Source organism: Macrobrachium rosenbergii, chromosome 19 (genome assembly GCF_040412425.1).
Source record: "Macrobrachium rosenbergii isolate ZJJX-2024 chromosome 19, ASM4041242v1, whole genome shotgun sequence".
Classification (NCBI taxonomy): domain Eukaryota; kingdom Metazoa; phylum Arthropoda; class Malacostraca; order Decapoda; family Palaemonidae; genus Macrobrachium; species Macrobrachium rosenbergii.
Genome location: NC_089759.1, coordinates 453,545 through 471,835, shown reverse-complemented (window position 1 = coordinate 471,835; position 18,291 = coordinate 453,545). Strand labels below are relative to the sequence as shown.

The following is an 18,291-nucleotide window of genomic DNA, read 5'->3' as shown; positions in this document are numbered from 1 at the left end:
TGGGAACTGTTGTACTGGGCCCTTTGAACCCCAGTGCCACTGTAGCAGCAGAGGCACTGGTCTCCACGGACACCTGTGCCACCAACACCGGTCCCCTGGAAGTCACGTTCCCCAGCCGGTGAAGAACCTTTCACCACTCTGTGGGGCTCCTCAGACCCCCAGGTATAGGTAACAGAACCTTGAACCCCATGCTACGGGAATCACCTGCATCACCATAGGTGCACAGGGCTCCAATGTGCCCCCGCGTCACTAATATTGGCCCAGGGAAATCATTTCTAGTAAGGTTCCCCAGTCTATGGACCCAGGCCCTGCTTTGAGAGTTGAAAGCCCAGCAGGCGCAGCTTCACCCCCCTGCACGTTCTAGCATGGGGACAGTGCCAGGGTCCCAGAAGGTTATGCAGACCCACAGGTAAGCACACCTGGAGAAGGTCTCTTACTTGGTCTTCTTGTCTGTAGAGGCCTTGGCCTCGTGGAAGACTACAGCACTTGAAGAGATTAGGTTCTATCATGCTCAAGTTTGTCCCAGAACTCGTAGCAAAGACTTTTGAGTCACATTCAGTCCCATCTAGGAACTGGTTGGTAGTGATCATAACAAGATACTGCTGTAACCAGTTAGAGTGCTATGCTACTATCCTCAGAGGACTCGACATCTCAGGCCTGAGTATTGACGGCTCTTCTTTAGTGCTGCCTTTGCTAAGGAAAAAGTGGTCAAGAACATGATTTCTTTCTAGCCCTGTGAGGCTACCAAACAAGTGGACTCTACGCCTGACGTGTGGCCAGAAGTTCGTTCCGAGTACCTCATGAGGATAGGGACATTGGTCCGTCCCTTGCATTCCAGAAGAACCTGTTGGTTCTACAGGTATTAAAACATAAAGTGGTCTAGGCTGTCTATACACATCTTTCTGCCTTCAGGACATTGCCCACAGGCCCTGGCCTTTTTCTGAAAGTCCTGTGGTGGCTGCTCCCTCCCTTTGCTCTTTTATCTTTCCTCTCTCGTAGAGAGAGGCGAGTACCCATCCATCACATGCTGGTCGGGCGGGTCATGCAGGTGAGCCTACATAACTGAGTACCCTCTCTATAATCTTAGATAAATTAGTAGGTGCAAGTCCTCTCCTCTAGCAAGGGGAGAGAGGGGCTGACAATAAAACGACCCATTGGTTATCCCTAGTTTTACTTTCTCCGACACTCTGGGTTCATCCAAGCCTTTTTTCAAAGCAGTGTGGCTACACACACACACACACACGTACGTGCGCACATTATTTCGAAAAGTCCAGAAGTCTGACAGTTGAACACAGTTCTTCACACTTTTGTTTAACATGTCAGAGGCATTGTCTCCTTTCTTTGCTTCTATGACCAAGGAGACCCAGATGTGGCGAACTACCAGTCAGTTCAGAAGCTTACTCAGAGTCTTCCCAGCAAGGAAGTAAATCTTCCTGTTGGAAAGACCAGTGGTTTGTACAGTAATACCCCGAACTTGCGCGATTCGAGTTGCGTGAACTCACAGATGCAAACTTTTCATTGGAATCTGACTAATTTTCATATACAAGTTTTTCACAGACCCGCGAACATTTGCGAAGCCTGAGAAACCCTGCAAAAGTGTTTGTTTAATTTTTATGTAATTTATAAGCTTTCAAGCTTTTATGTGTAAATGAAATAACATTAAATAATATAAAATAAAATAATAATCTCTCTCTCTCTCTCTCTCTCTCTCTCTCTCTCTCTCTCTCTCTCTCTCTCTCTCTCTCTCTCTCTCTCTCTCTCACTGTTACTGAGATGAGAGAATTTTTATGGTACACATATATGTTTATTTGTTTTGTATGATAAATAAATTTTTTACTTAATACAGTAATAAGTACTAATTTTCAGTTATTAATAATATAAGGTTAATAAGATTAAATAATAATAAAAATAATAATAGTAACAGTAACAATAATAATAATATAACTGTAATTACAAAATTCATATGTGATACATATTTTAAACAAACAAATATCTTCCCCTCATCTCTTGTAAGAAGCTCGAAGGCAAAGCTGTCAGATATGTCGATTTAGCATGACAAGAAGGGGGAGTGTTGCTGATTAGTGGGTCAAAGGTTTCTTACATAATTCTCTCTCTCTCTCTCTCTCTCTCTCTCTCTCTCTCTCTCTCTCTCTCTCTCTCTCTCTCTCTCTCTCTCTCTCTCTCTCTGTCCGTAATCATAAAAAATTTCACTATTAAGTAAGGACAACTGTTATCTCTCTCTCTCTCTCTCTCTCTCTCTCTCTCTCTCTCTCTCTCTCTCTCTCTCTCTCTCTCTCTTGTAGTTAGCGCAACCTACGTATTACTGTTTCTCTGTACGTCTTTAACTGTACAGTAGATAATTTTAAATTGACCTAATTTTACCTGTACCATTTACAAACTGTAAATGCACTGTTCTCAAACATAGAGACATAGAGTATTTCAGAACAAAGAGAAGGAGACAGAATAAAGAAGTTTTTAAAACCGCGGTTGAGAAGACTTTTAAAAAATAGAGCAGTGGAATGGGGAGAGAGAGAAATAGGATACCAATCTTCACTCTCTCCTATATTTTTATGTCAACCATTTATTTCTGTTTTTAGGGGTAAGGTATTTAGCTAACTTTTAAATGAAATTACAGTAACGTTAATTTCATGTAAAAGTTAATTCAATACTGAATTTCCATCTTTTGATATCTGACGTAAGAATAACTTTCTCTCTCTCTCTCTCTCTCTCTGCCTCCATAATAATTCATAAATAATTTAACTTGATATTTCAAGTAAGGACAATATCTCTCTCTCTCTCTCTCTCTCTCTCTCTCTCTCTCTCTCTCTCTCTCTCTCTCTCTCTCTCTCTCTCTCTCTCTCTCATTCATAATTAGCACTCACACATTTTTACAACCCATCATTTCTCTGTACGTCTTTACCTGTACAGTAGATAATTTAAATTGATCTAATTTTACCTGTACCGTCTACGAAGTGTAAATGCGCTAGTGTGGCAAATACGTTCTAAAACATAGAGACATAATAACTAAGAGTTGTATTAGTCCAGATAAAAAACACTGTTTGTTCCTGAAAAGCTTTTCAGAGCAAAGAGAACGTGACATAGAATAAAGAAGTTATTAAAAAGAGGTTGAGAAGACTTCTGAAAATAGATAGCTCGGAAGGGGATCGGTCGGAAGGGGAGAGAGACAGAAATTCTGTTCCAACTCTCTGTTTTTATGTTAACCATTTCTTTCTTTTTTTTTAAGGGTAATGCATTAAGCTAACTTTTACATGAAATTACAGTAACTTTAATTTCATTTAAAAGTTAGCTTAATAATTTGGGAACATGTTTAGGGTCATATTTGGTATTTAAACTTTAGAAATAAACATTTATTAGAATTTTTAGAGACCATGCCAAACTTATGTGAAAATTCTCCTTGCACGAGGGGTTCTGAAACCTAACCTCGCGTAAGTTCGGGGTATGACTGTATATTTTGTAGGAACAAATGACAGATTTTAAAAGTAATTTGTATTTTTCCTAACTATACAAACCTGAGGGCTTTATAAGTTAAATACCCACCTCAAGCCACCCCTCATTCTGCTCCCTGGGCCAAAAGGCAAAGTGAATGCATACCGATTGGGTGGGCGGGACTCCCACCCTAGTCAGTAGCCAGCTACATACTTAACCACCTTGTTTAAAGTTGAACAGCCGGTCTCCAGCTGTGCTGAAACATATTCCTGTTGTGAAGACCTCAGGTTTGTATAGTTAGGAGAAATACAAATTACTTTTAAAATTTTTCATTTTGTTAAGATATGGTGCTTTTTATTGCTCTGTGTGTATGGCTGTTTATTTTTATGTACGTAACTTACCAAATAATTACGTAGCTATAGTTTCTACTTTACACGGCAGCTCAAAATTAAAAAATCACAGTAGTGCTTTTTTGTTTTGGGTGTAGGTAGACTGCCCCACCCACTTTCGGGGAAGACTAGGTACAACATAGCTAAAGAGCTCAATTCGTTTCTGCCGGCCAATGACTTAACACTGGTTATTGGCAGCTCTTGGTTTGTTTTTCACCGGATGGTCGGATATCTTCATTTGGTGAAGTACTCTTTGGTTTTTGTTAGCGTTCAGCTGTTGTTTAGCTTAGCTAATATTCAGTTATCTTTATTGATTGTGACTTTTCTGATATGGACTTTTGACTAACTATGTCAGATTCTTTTGTCTGGCGTTAGGTTTTGCACCAAAGGCTGCATGACTAGACTTACTTCAGCAAAGTACGACACTCATACTATCTACTGTAGTTCTTGTAGGGAGCAAATTTGCTCGCCTGATCTTAATTGCAAGGACTGTAAGGATAAGGACTGTAATGACTGGGGTAAGGGGAAGTGGAAGGCTTTGCAGACTCCTTAGATAAATTGAAACATGACCAACTGAGGAAGGCTACTGCTACGGCTGAAGCTAGTTCAGTTAATTCTCCAGGAATTGATATTGCTGCTTTGCCTATCCCTTCAACACCTGTGACGGCATTTTCTCCTATTTCCAGTCCTCCGACTTTTCCTGTTACTCCGTTACCTGGCTGTCATTCCTCTGAACCCAATGCCATTGCCAGCTTAAAAGCACATGTTGATCAGAAATTTAATTTGTTAGTTAATGCTGTTTCCCAGGTAGGGAATTCTGTGAAAGTCCTGATGGACATATTTAATAGTGTTGGTGCAGTGTCATTAGTGGGGGCAGCTGTTCGTCCCACCGATGCTCCTAGACCAAGGTTCTTGCTAAACTCCCCTTGCTCACCTGGGAGGAAGCAAACTGGCAGGCCAAGGGGGGTCGGTGGCTTTTGCCCACGAGCAATCACTGCCCCATCCGAGCCTGTTGTCCGTCAATCACAGGCTGCAGAGGACCGCTGTTGGAAAGATATCCGTTCGGATGTTCATACCATATCGTCTAGTGATTTGGACTTCAGTGTACAGGCAGTCCCCGGTTATTGATGGGGTTCTGTTCCCGACGGTGTGACAATAACCGAAAATCGCTGACAACCAAAAATCAGCGATAATAGTGCCGATCCTTGGTTATTGGCGCTGGTATCTGGTTATCGGTGCTGATAACTGGGGATCAGCGCCGCCGATAACCGAGGATCAGCACCGATAATCGGAGATCGGCGCTGATAACCAGAGATCAGTGCCGATAACCGGAAATCAGTGTCGAAAATCTGGTTATCGTCGTCGCTAGCCCAGCACAGTAAAACCGGATTGCCGATAACCGGGGACTGCCTGTATGGACATCAAGTCTCCAAGCGCCCATCGTATGAGTACCCGGAAGCCAAGCGCCCATCATACGGGTGCCCAGTGTCCGCTAAGAGTGTGGCGGTTTCTAAATGTTCTCCCCCTCGAAGTAGGTTCCTTCACGTGGTGAGGGGGTAAGGGGCCCTGGCTTTTCTTCTTCGTTCTTACGAAGAATAAGAGCCCGGGCCCTGACGGATCACCTACAAACCTTTCGATTTAAATGGCGTGGATATTTTCACTTTGTACAAATTTCTTGGACCTGGTAAATAGGAAAAGGTATCATAGCTGGGATTGGGTTTATATCCGAGCTAAATAGTGAGAACCGTGGCAGGACCATCAACTGCCCGATAATGTTCGGACCTGAGTTTTCAGGCGGAACTATTCTAAAAGGACTGGACCACGGATTCCAGGGGGTCTAGTTCTGGGAATAGGACTCGGCATTCTGTCCGGTTTGCCCATAATGTGATTAGGGTGGGGATGATTGTATTCTAGTAATGCTCTCAGTCTTATCAAGCGGGTTGGCTTACACTTGAGCCACTCTAATCATGTTGTGCCATCCCCTTTGGGGTAGGGTAGGGATGCGGACATTTGGGAGTCTGTTCTCACTTGTGCCATTAGTGGAGGAATGAACTCCATGAAAGGCTGATGATATCTCTTTAAGGTTTTCAGGTTTACTTTTTTTTTTTTTTTTTTTTTTTTTTTTTCTCTCTCTCAATCTTTATGACAAGTAAGTTAAAGGATTTGAGTACCCCTGGACCCTTTGATGGTAGCGAATCGGCACGGTTGACAACCATTGGAACCTCATCTGACAACCCTTCTTTAGAAAAGTCAAAACAAATTCAGAAAGCAATAACACTGGAACCATATGCTCCAGTACAAAGGAAACCAGTAAAAGTAAATACCGTCTTGACCCAACCTTGACTCACTTTGACTCCCTCTTTGGGAGTGACAGTTGGTCAAGGTTTCTAACCCTAGAAACGGACCAGAAAATATCAGCACTCAAGTTGGAAAATTATTTATTAAGCAGACACTCTACGACTGAAATGTCGTTTAGACAAATAAAAGAAAAGACTTGGCTTATAGAGGCCACGACAAAAGTCAATCTGAAAATTATTTATCAATAAAAATATAGATAACATAAATATAAAAATAAAAAAACATGATACTATGAACAGTATTCAGGGTACTATTGTACTTCCTGAGAATAATAACGAGCCAGTTGAAAAGCAAATACTGTTAGACTCACTTAAAAAGAGATACCCCAAAGTACAGGATTGCGAACTATATGATCTACCAAGTAAAGAAAAGAATAAACAAGTCTTAAAAATCGCAAAAATAAAATTTGAAGGCCAAGACCTACCTCAGAAAATAAAAATTTTAGGCCAAACCAGAGAAGTAAGACCATACGTCCCAAAGCCGCTACAAGGTCAGAATTGCAGCAAATATGGACATGCAAAAAAGTATTGTCGAAATGAACCTGTATGCGCGTATTGTGGATCTGAAGAACATGCCACACAATGGAAGTGTGGGGAACCAAAGTGCATAAACTGTGGGCAAAACCATCATGCAAGATCCAAAGAATGTATGTACTATATATATAATACAGAGTTGAAAATATTGCAAGAAAGAACTGGAATGTCTGTAAAAGAAGCTAAATTAGAATTGAAAGTAAGAGGAATTCAAGATCCTTCTAAGAAACGTACATATTCTTTAACAACAAAAACCAACAATGAAACAAAAATGCATACAAATAGAATTTACGGAGCACAGAAAAGTAATTCTCTGGAAGAAATTAATGCCTTGGAAATAAAAACTAAAATGGTAAAGAATAAAGAAACAGGGACAAATGATATGGATAACATTTTATCCAATTCATTTGAAATATTAATGCAAATAGAAACAACACAGGAGGATGCTACTACAGAAATAACAGAGGAAGGACCTGATAGACTAGAAATTAAAGATAAAAAAAGGCCATTGGAAAGAACACCACCCAAAACAAAGAAACCAACAATTGTTAGAGAAACGTCAGTCAAAACAAAAACAAGAGATATGAAGAAAGAACAAAAACAAAAACTAGTGAAGAATATTCCATTATCTCCTAAAATAATAGTAAAACCAATGGATACGGACATCCAAAATACTGAAGAAGTGGGAGACAACCATACCTTAGACAACAATGAATATGTCAAGGGAGAAGAGATTACTCCATCACCAATAATTGAGACAACAAGAACAAATAAAGAAAAAAATATACATGACAACTCTTGTGGATGTAATGATTGTTTCATTGCATTGTGCAACGATAACAAAAACATAACAAAAGATGGCTTAACAAACGTTATAAGAAACTTTATGAAATATAGAAAAAAAGAAACCACAGATTTGAGTACCCATGAAAAAGGTTGCATGTCGTTGAGCACTTAATATATTATAAAGAAAAACAAATGAATGTCGTAAGAAAATTATTAGAAAAATCCAAATTGATAATACAAAAAGAGAGTAAAACTCGACCGTTATAATAAAATATTTTCAATAGCTATATAATACAATGGAACGTAAATGGTCTACAGACCAGATTACACCTAGGAGAAATACAACGATTACTAAAAGAATAAGAACCAATGATATTATGTTTACAACATGTCAACAAAACAATATCAACAATAGGTAAATATACCTTAGCATCTTCATCTAGAGAGGAAGAAGGAAATTTAGGTACTGCTATATATGTACATAACAAAGTATGTTATGACAAAGTACCTGTAAACTTTAATGATCTGCAAATATCGAGAGTATCAGAATACGAATAAAAACGATAATTATGTAATTTATAATTTATACAACCAACCCAATAAAAATTATGACTTAGACAAACTTAAAGAATTACCTAATAACACCAAAAGAACCTATATTAATAGTAGGTGATTTTAATGCCCACAACCCGATGTGGGACTGTAATTGTACAGACTCAAATAGAGCAGGGAGTAAAATAGAAGAATTCATAGATTCATATGACATTTGCTGCATAAATGACAACGAAATCAACACATATTTTTCTAAAACACATGGAACATTTTCCTCAATCGACTTAACTCTATGTACAACAAAAATAGTAGATAGATTAGATTGGAATACAGTTGACGACCTGCATACAAGTGACCATTTCCCAATATTAATTTCATTTTTACAAAATAACCCCACCAAGCATGTCCTCAATATAACATTTATAAAGCAGATTGGGAACAATATGAATTCCACACTAGGGATATCCCACCATTTGAATATTCAAAAGACCACAATAAAACTAATGAATTTCTTGTTGATTTCATTACAAATGCAGCTGATAAAGCAATACCAAAATCCAAATGTCATCCAACAAAACACAAAGTCCCATGGTGGTCTGAAAAACTAACAGAATTAATAAAAGTAAAACACCAAATTGGGAGACGATTAGATAATTTGAATAGAAAATTCAGTAAAATAAATAAATCATTACCAATATTAGAAGAAAACTTAAAAAACTGACTATATTATTATTAGAAATTAATACATTAAAACCTCTATATAACAAAGTATCTGCAAAATTTAAAAGAGAAGTAATTCAAGGAAGAATCATTTCATGGAGAAAGTATGTATCAGATCTCTCTAATAATACTCCCATACAAAAAATATGGGAAAAATTTAGGAAAATAAATGGTACCCATGTTAAACCACCTAGACATGCCATAATAAAAGATGGGAAAAGAATGCTTGATCCTCAAGAAATAAGTAATGTAATAGGCGAAAGTTTAGCAAAAGTAAGTAGCGACAAAAATTTAGATGAACATTTCCGAACTAGGAAAAATAATATAGAGTTAATAACAATAAATTTTGAAACCATAGAAGATATTTATTATAATAGAAAGTTTAATATGGATGAGTTAGAATTTGCATTGTTGAACAGCAATAAATCTGCCCCTGGAGGTGACAGTATTTGTTTTGGAATGATCTGCCATTTAGCACCTTTGGCAAAAGCATACTTATTAGAGTTTTATAACCACTTATGGCTTCAAAATTTATTTCCTAATGAATGGCGTAAAGCTATAATTATTCCTATCCCCAAACCAGGAAAAGATCCAGTAATGTAAACAATTACAGACCAATTTCTTTAACTAGTTGTCTATGCAAATTACTAGAAAAAATGGTAAATGCTCGACTAACATGGCACATTCGAGAAAACAAAATTTTGACTCCCACTCAGTTTGGATCACAATGTAACAGATCAACACTGGATTCTCTATCTAACTTGGAAGATCACATACGAAGAGGATTTGAACGAAAACAAATTACTATAGCCGTGTTTTTTGACATTGAAAAGGCATATGATACTACATGGAGGTATGCAATATTAAAAGCGTTACATGAAAATAACATCCGTGGACATTTACCTATGTTTATCCAAAACTTCTTGACAAATCGCAGTTTTCAGGTGAGAATTGATGATGTTCTGTCTAGAACATTTCCTCTTGAAAATGGTGTTCCACAGGGAAGCGTCCTTAGTGACACGCTGTTTACTTTGGCAATCAATGATATCAGTAATAATCTACCTATTGGTATTAAAAGTAACCTGTATATGGATGATTTTGCCATATATTATTCAGCATCTCGAATAAAACATGCAGAACGAATCATTAATAAAAGCATAATAAAAATAGATGAATGGGCTTTATCTGTAGGCTTTAAATTTTCCATAGAGAAAACCCAAGCAATCATGTTTTATAAAAATAAAAAGTGGAAAAAAGGAGAAGAAATAGACTTGAAAATCAGAAACCATAGTATACCAATTGGCCAAACAGCAAAATTTTTTAGGATTAGTATTTGATACTCATATGAACTGGAAAGCCCACATAACATACATGAAATCAAAATGTAAAAGAGCATTAAACCTAATTAAAAACTATCAAACACTACTTGGGAGCCGATAGACATACCCTTACTTTATTGTATAAAGCAACAGTGCTGTCTATCGTTGATTATGGAAGTGAAATATATGGCTCGGCATCAGACGCAACGCTGAAAACGGTAGACCCAGTTCATAATGAGGGCCTTAGAATATGTTCAGAGCTTTTGATCATCACCAACATCATCTTTACAAGTTGAATGTGGTGAACTACCTCTGTCTCTCCATAGAGAGCTAGTAACAATGAAGAGTGCTCTGAGAATTCAGACAAATGATTCTCCAACTAAAAAATTATTTGGATTAAGAGATGTGTTTATAAACAATCATCCACCTTCTTTCCCAATTAGAGCTACAAGATTGTTTGAGTCGCTAAATATACATAGACAATTACCTGTAATAATAAAATCGCCTCCTCCTTGGACAATGAATAAAATGAGAATTTGTACACACTTGAAATATTTATCAAAAAATCATTCATATACTCCAGAATACCATAGACAACATGCAGCAGAGCATATTATCCGAAAAGATCCACATTACGCAATATATACTGACGGATCTAAGTCACAATACGGAGTGGGATATGCCGCGGTATCCCAAAACAAAACGTATCAGTTCTCTCTCCCAGACAAAGCTTCTGCATTTACAGCTGAGTTATGTGCAATAGTATCAGCCATAAAAATAATAAGAGAAGTCTCATATAATAATTTTGTAATTTATAGCGACTCCAGGAGTGCTATAGAAGCTATTCAAAGCTATAATAAAAAAAATAATATTGTACAACATATAAAGTTCTCTCTCCATAAATTGTATAATAAGGAAAAAAATATTGAAATATGTTGGATCCCTGCCCATGTAGGGATTAAGGGAAATGAAGAGGCTGATAAAGCAGCTAAAGAAGCAGTCCACATGACAAGAACAAATGTAGACATCCCTATCAGTGACTATACAAGAGATATAAAAACAGTCCTTGTAAAAAAATGGCAAAATATATGGAACGAAGAACCTGAAAATAATAAATTAAAACAGATAAAATCCAGTGTTGGAAAATGGAGTTCATCATATCAGAGAGAAAGACAACCACAAGTAATTCTGACACGTCTTGAATAGGCCATACTCGATTGACACATGGACACTTAATGAACAGTCCATGTGGCCCTCTTCCCAAATGCCCAGATTGCAATGTGCTGATAACAGTTAAGCATATACTGTGTGAATGTCCACAATATAACCTGCAGCGATTATCAAATTTCGGAAATAGACCGATAGAAGAAATTTTGTCAGAATCTTCAACGTTCTCAATAGCACCCATTTTAATGTTTATGAGAAGCTGCAAATTAATTGGAAAAATATGAAAAAAAAAATCAGAATAATGAATTTTAAAACAAGTAAATTTTATGATTTTACTAATTTATTTTGAATTTTTATATACCTTTTTAGTGAGTATGTATGGAAGCATGAGTTTAAATGTATTTATTGTATGTGTGTGTTCCAGTATGAAAGCGTATACCTTTTTACAGCTTTTAATTTCATTTTCATTCATCATCATTGACAAGTGACTTATTAGGTCCCAGTGCTAGGCTTCTAGCCTATTCCATCCTAATCCTTCGGGCCAGCCCTATGAGAGCTGATGGTCAGCTCAGTGGTCTGGTTAAACTATTTTAATAATAATAACAATCTAAATGTTCTCTGTCTGCTCCGTCAGCGAGTGGACGCCCAGCGTCCGAGCGTCCATTGTCGTGGGCGCTTCCATTGGTGTTCGTCCACCTTCCAGTAAGCGTGCAGTCCCACAGGTAGGGCTTCCAGTACCTGATATTTCAGGTGAGTTTCCTTCTGTTGTGGAAGACCCATTGTTAGCGCCAGTTCTACTTCAACTGGATAGAGTTCTGAGCCGCCTTCAGAAACCAGCTCCTGTGGTTCAAGAACCCACGGACCCTTCGATGTTACCTGTTTCTTCTGACAAGGAACCAGTGGAAAAGGAACAGCTCTTGTTTAATTATTCAGCTCTGCTCAGATATTTCCTGATCTGCTATCCTTTGTTCTTTTCTCCAGCCGTCCCTTCTTCTCTGAGATCAGCCTTTTTGGTGCAACAACCTGCAGGAACTGCCAGATTACCTTGTATGGTACTGTCTTCCTCATGAAGGAAAGCCTTTGCCCGTATCAATAACTGGTTATTGGAAAAGAGGGATGTTGGGAAAACGGTTTTCTGTACGCCTCCCTCTCATTTGATATGACAGAAGTATCTGTTGTACGCAACTGGAGAAGCGCCTTCCTTGGGAACACTAGCAAGGTAGAAGACTGCACCACACTTTAGGAAAACTTTGCTTCTGACTGCTTGGGGTTTCTGGCTTGTGCTGATAGAGCAGTCAAGAGACGGCGCGCTAAAGTTGGCAACCATCTTTACCACAGGAGTTCTGAAGAAACGAGACTTGTGGTGCTCATTTACCACGAAGGGAGTCACACCCTCTCAGCATTCCTCTCTTCTTTTTGCCTCTTTAGACAAGACTAATTTATTCCCACAAGAGACTCTGGATTGAGTAACAGCAGAAATCCAAAAGAAATCTGCACAGGACCTTCTCACGCAGTCCACCAAGAGGGCTAGGTTCCCTGCATGAGCTACTTCAACTGCCACATCTGCTAGGACGTCTTCTCCATTGCCACAACAGCCCTTTCGAAGTAATAGAGGTTGATTCCAGTCCTGTCCTAGATCCAACCTCTGAACAACCAGACTTGTCAAGAAACCTGTCACCAAGTCACCCCCTCGACAGTGAATTATCTGTCCTCCATGTTCCAGTGGGAGCAAGACCCCTTCATTTTTGGACCAGGTGGAAGAACAGAAATGTAGAACTATGGGTACTAAAGGTCTTAAAAGAGGGCTATGCAATCCCTTTCAGGGAGAAACCTCCCTTAGTAACCTCTCCCATGAGCTTAACAGCCTACCCAGTAGGCTCGGAGAGGTTTTTGGTCCTGTCTCGGGAAGTTTCAGCTCTACTCGAGAAGAAAGCCGTGGAGGTGGTCGAGGATGAAGACACAGGGGTTCTACAACAGCCTCTTCGTGGTTCCCAAGTCATCGGGAGGATGGGGACCTGTCCTGGACGTCAGTGCTCTGAACTTCTTCGTTCAGACAATGAAGTTCAGAATGGAAACGAGCCAGTTGTTCTTGTCATCCATCCACCAGGGAGACTGGATGGTCACAATCGACATGCAGGATGCGTACTTCCACGTTCCAGTTCACCCAGATTCCAGGAAGTATCTGAGGTTCGTGTTCCAGGACAGAGTCATCCAGTTTCAGGCACTGTGCTTCGGCCTCTCCACGGCTCCGCAAGTTTTTACTCAATTTCTCACCCCCTGGCGAAATGGTTACATCTAATGGGGGATAAACATCTCTCTGTACCTCGCTGACTGGCTCCTACGCTCCCCCTCAAGATCTCAGTGCATGGAGTACCTACAGAAGACTCTTCGACTGGCTCAAGAACTTAGGACTATTAATAAATTTCAAAAAGTCTCATCTAGTCCCGACTCAGTCTATTCTATATTTGGGGATAGTGATAGATTCTCTGAGTTTTCGGGCTTTTCCATCCCAACAAAGAATTCAGAATTGTCTCAGAAAAGTCCAAGACTTCATATCTCGCCCTTCCTGCTCAGCCAATGCATGGATGAGTCTTCTGGGAACCCTCTCTTCACTTGAGAAGTTTGTTCCATTGGGCAAGTTTTACATAAGAGTGTTGCAGTTTTACCTCAAGGCCAGCTGGCGCAGGAAGTCTTTCCCAGACTCATTTGTCTTCAGCATCACCCCCGAAATCAAAGAGGACCTTTGGTGGTGGCTGTTGAAGGATAGGTTTGTGAGAGGGGAGTCTGTCTCCAATGAGCCCTGACCTAACGTTGTACTCAGATGCTTCAGATCTGGGTTGGGGGGCTCTTCTCAATGGCATGGAGGTTTCAGGAACGTGGTCTCCAACCGAAAGGAACCTTCACATCAGTGTAAAAGAATTAAAGGCAATTCATCTAGCACTTCAGTATTTTGCAGCGCAGACTTTCAACAGGACAGTGGCGGTCCATTCAGGCAGCGTGACCCCTCTGGCCTACATCAAGAACCAAGGAGGGACTCATTCTTTTTTTGCTCTACGAAGTGACCAAGGGGTTTCTTCTGTGGGCACTAAGCAACAAGACCCGAGTTGTGACCCACTTCATCCAGGAGAAAATGAACGTCCTGGCAGACAAACTGAGTCATGGCAAACAGGTTCTACCAATGAAGTGGACACTCAATCCACAGGTGTGCACCAACCTGTGGAAGCTGTGGGGGAAGCCGTCGATAGACCTGTTTGCAACGTCGAGGAACCATTGTCTTCCTCTGTATTGTTCTCTTTCTCCAGATCCTCAGGTATGGGTGATGGATGCCATGCTGCAGGATTCGTCGGATCTTGACATGTACACCTTCCCTCCCTTCAGGATGGTGAGGGAGGTATTGAAGAAGTTAAGCACTTACAGCAACGTGTTGATGACTCTAGTCACTCCCTCAGAAGAGAAATCTTCCCAAACAGCTGCATTTTCATGGATTCCATCTAGGGTTATCCACTGACAGGCTTCAGACTGTCAGGGAAGGGAGCTTGCCAGAGCAAAAGGATTTTCAAGGAAGGCTGCAGAGGTTATTGCTAAGTGTAGGTGACGATCTTCTGCTGCAGTCTACCAAGCCAAATGGACAGTCTTTCGGAAGTGGTGCCGAGAGCTGAATACAGTATCTCCTCTTCTCAGACATCCGTAGCCTAGATCGCAGATTTTCTGTTATTTCTTAGAACCTTTAAGGGGTTCGTAACATCTACCATCAAGGGTTACAGGGCGATGTTGAATTCCATATTCAGACATAGAAGGGTGGACCTGTCTTTGAATCAAGACATTGACGACTTGATAGTTTTTAATACTAGTAAGCAAGGAAAACATTCGGAAGTCACTTGGAACTTGGACATTGTCCTTAAATGGCTGTCGGGACTGCCGTTTGAACCTTCAGAATCATCCTCGCTTAGGAATCTGACGAAAAAGACTCTATTCTTGATGGCCTTAGCTACGGCTAGGAGAGATAGTGAGCTACATGCTATTAATAAAAGAGTAGGTTTTACTCAAAGTAACACTATATACTCACTGATTTTGGGTTTCTTGGCCAAGAATGAGGGCCTGACTAACCCTTGGCCACATTCCTTTTTGATCAAGAGCCTGTCTGAAGTTCTGTGAAAGACCCCAGTCGTCCGTTATCCAACAATGCATTGACATTTTTTAAGGTTCGTGATTTTGGAATCACACTCGGGGGTTCAGGACGATTTACTGCCCCTATGTAAGGTCAAGGCACATGAAATAAGAGCGGTGGCTACGTCCTTGGCATTCAGACGTAATCTGTCTCTCTCTTCAATCTTGCAATCAACATATTGGAGATGCAAGTCAGTGTTTGCTATGTTCTACCTACAGGATATCGAAATGGTGTATGAAAAATGCAGTACTCTAGGTCCGTTCTTCGCAGCTGGCATGGTATTGGGGAATGAAGGATAGGAGGAATGCCTTCTTTTCCTCTGTCCACTCTCCTTGGATAAGGATAGTTGCACTTCTTGGGAAGTCTGGTGAGCACTGGGTTGTGAGTGTCACCAATCTGTGTTTTCTGTGGTTTTGGTTAAAATGTTGTGGTGGTGTAGGTTAAGATTTTATCTGGTCATTTTTGCTGTTGTACTGCGCCCAGGGCAACGGCACATACACATATTTATGTGTTTTTTGGATTGTAAGCTTTGGAAACCTGCGATAGACTCCTACGTTGCAAAGCACCCACTTGAGTAGAGGCGACTCTTGGCTCTACTGCCACGCCACTACAGGTGGAGAGGAGCTTCGACCAGAGGTAGTACCCATCAGCCGTTGCTCCCTCACCAGGTAAGGTTACAACAAGCATTTCAAGATGCCAGCTAATTTTCTATTCCAGATTCTTCTCCGTATCAGAGTTTTTTTTGGGCAGTGTATGTCCATTCATCCCACCACCTTTCAGTGTGGGATTCAGCTATGTGATTATTTGGTAAGTTACTTATATAAAATTGACATTTTTGTAATAAGATAAAGTTTTATATATACTTACCAAATAATTACATGATCAGAGTCCTCCTCCCTCCTCCCCTGTCATGGACATAGAGCATAAACGAACTGAGTTCTTTAGATATGTTGTATCTATTCTTCCCCGAAAGTGGGCAGGGCAGTCTACCTACGGCCAAAACAAAAGAGCGCTACCGTGGGTTGAATTTTGAGCTGCCGCGTAAAGCAGAAACTATAGCTATGTAATTATTTGGTAAGTATATATAAAACTTTATTTTATTATAAAAATGTCATATTTATTTATATAAATATTGGTAACATGTGTACCTTACTAATATATGTGATTTGATTTTGAAAATTCTTTTTCCAGAGTAGTGTAACAGAAGGATGTCGTCTGCCAGTATTGATGAGCAATGGCAAGGACTGGCGTAAGTTCGGCTTTTCAAGTAGGATTAGTTCCATTTCTTTTATGTTTGTTCACAAATATAATCCCATGTTTCTCATATTCCTTAGTTTGTAGTAAATAACTGAAATATGCTGGCCAAGAAGTTTATTATGTAGTGATCTGTACATAAGAGTTTAGAGTGAGGAAAGCGACATGTTCATATTTTCTGACATTTTACTATTTTCTCTTCAACTTTGGTGTTCAAACTTAATTTTGTTCATGAGACTTACCTGTCAGATATATATATATAGCTGTATTCTCCGAAGGACCGACAGAAATTCAAAAACTTACGGCACAGGCAGTGGGGCCAGGTGGTTAGTACCCATTCCCGCCTCTGGGAGGTGGGTATCAGGAACCATTCCCATTTTCTATTCAGATTTTCTCTGTCGCTGGTATTGTCAACACCTGTTGTCAATACCTCCGTCGCTGATTTTCGTAAACTTCTCCACATGAGTATTCTGATTGTCTTTTGGTTTTTTGACTTTGGATTTGTGGATAGGCATACGCTTTTGTGGACTGTTTTGATTTTGGCTTTGGCTTTTCTTTGATCACGATGTCTGGTTCTAGTTCTGCTAGTTTCAGGGTGTGTGTTGTGAAGGAGTGTAAGGTGAGGCTACCGAAAGCTTCGGTAGACCCTAACTCAGTATGCATGAGATGTAGAGGGCATGTCTGTTTGTTGGATGATCGCTGCAAGGAGTGTGAGTCTTTGCCTGATTCCGATTGGAAGGTATACGACTCTTATGTGCGTAAGTTAGAGCGTGACCGTATCAGGAGGTCTTCCTCCAGGAGTGTCTGCTAGTGGGAGTCAGGGTAATAATAATAATTTGTCACCTGTTAACCCCTCTAATGCTTCACCTATCCCTGTAGTGTTGCCTTCGGAACCTGTGATTGCATCTGCGGAAGGTAATGCCCTTGCGCAGATTTTGAACTCCATTCGCGCTTTGGAGTTGAAGGTGCTGGCGATTGAAAGTGTTGTTAAGTGCAGTGATCCCCCTAGTGTTGTGGAATGGGCGTCAGATCGGCCCTATAATGCCTCTAGGTCTAGACCTCTGCCGAACTCCCAGGACTCAGGGAATGGGCATGTCGAAAGCCGCAAGAGGGTTACGGGGACCCCCCACCAATGTGGCGTCCCTTCGGCAGGCCCTGTTGTCGTTTCCCAGGCTGCCAAGGATCGTGCTCATACACACGTCCTCAAGGATTGCTTCTCGTCCTCTGAGGCGCCCTCTCCACGCAAGGGGTCGTGTTCTCGGTTGGACTCTCACGCTTTCAAGAGAAGCTTCGCAGAGGAGGACGCTTCTCCTCCTCCTTCTCGAACCCTCGTTTCTTCTCCTGAGTGGTTCCACGAGTTGCTGCCGCATAAGAGGACCAGGACTTCTTCCGAGGAGGACGTTTTTGAGCGTCCCAGTCGCCCCAAGAACAGAGCTGTCGTCGCCCAGGGTAGAAGGAAGAGGACGTCCCCTTCCCCCTCTTCTTCTCACAAGAGCAGCCCTTCTCCTGAGAGGGAGTCTTCTCCTTCGAAGCGTCTTCTCCAGGATATGCAGCGGCAGTTGGCTTCCCTACTTGCTGCAAAGGAGTCTGAACCTCGT

The 18,291-nt window shown here is 40.5% G+C and overlaps 1 protein-coding gene across 6 annotated transcripts in view; it reads left to right on the top strand.

Moving 5' to 3' along the window:
• Window positions 1-18,291, top strand: part of Tip60 (Histone acetyltransferase Tip60) — a 357,015-nt gene that overhangs the window by 12,663 nt on the left and 326,061 nt on the right. For 3 of the 6 annotated variants that reach the window (XM_067120819.1, XM_067120816.1, XM_067120815.1), the window contains exon 2: window positions 16,631-16,706. In XM_067120819.1, the coding sequence (XP_066976920.1) occupies window positions 16,631-16,706 (76 nt within the window). The remainder of the gene's footprint in view (window positions 1-16,630; window positions 16,707-18,291) is intronic. The other 3 variants (XM_067120820.1, XM_067120818.1, XM_067120817.1) reach the window with 1 other exon arrangement.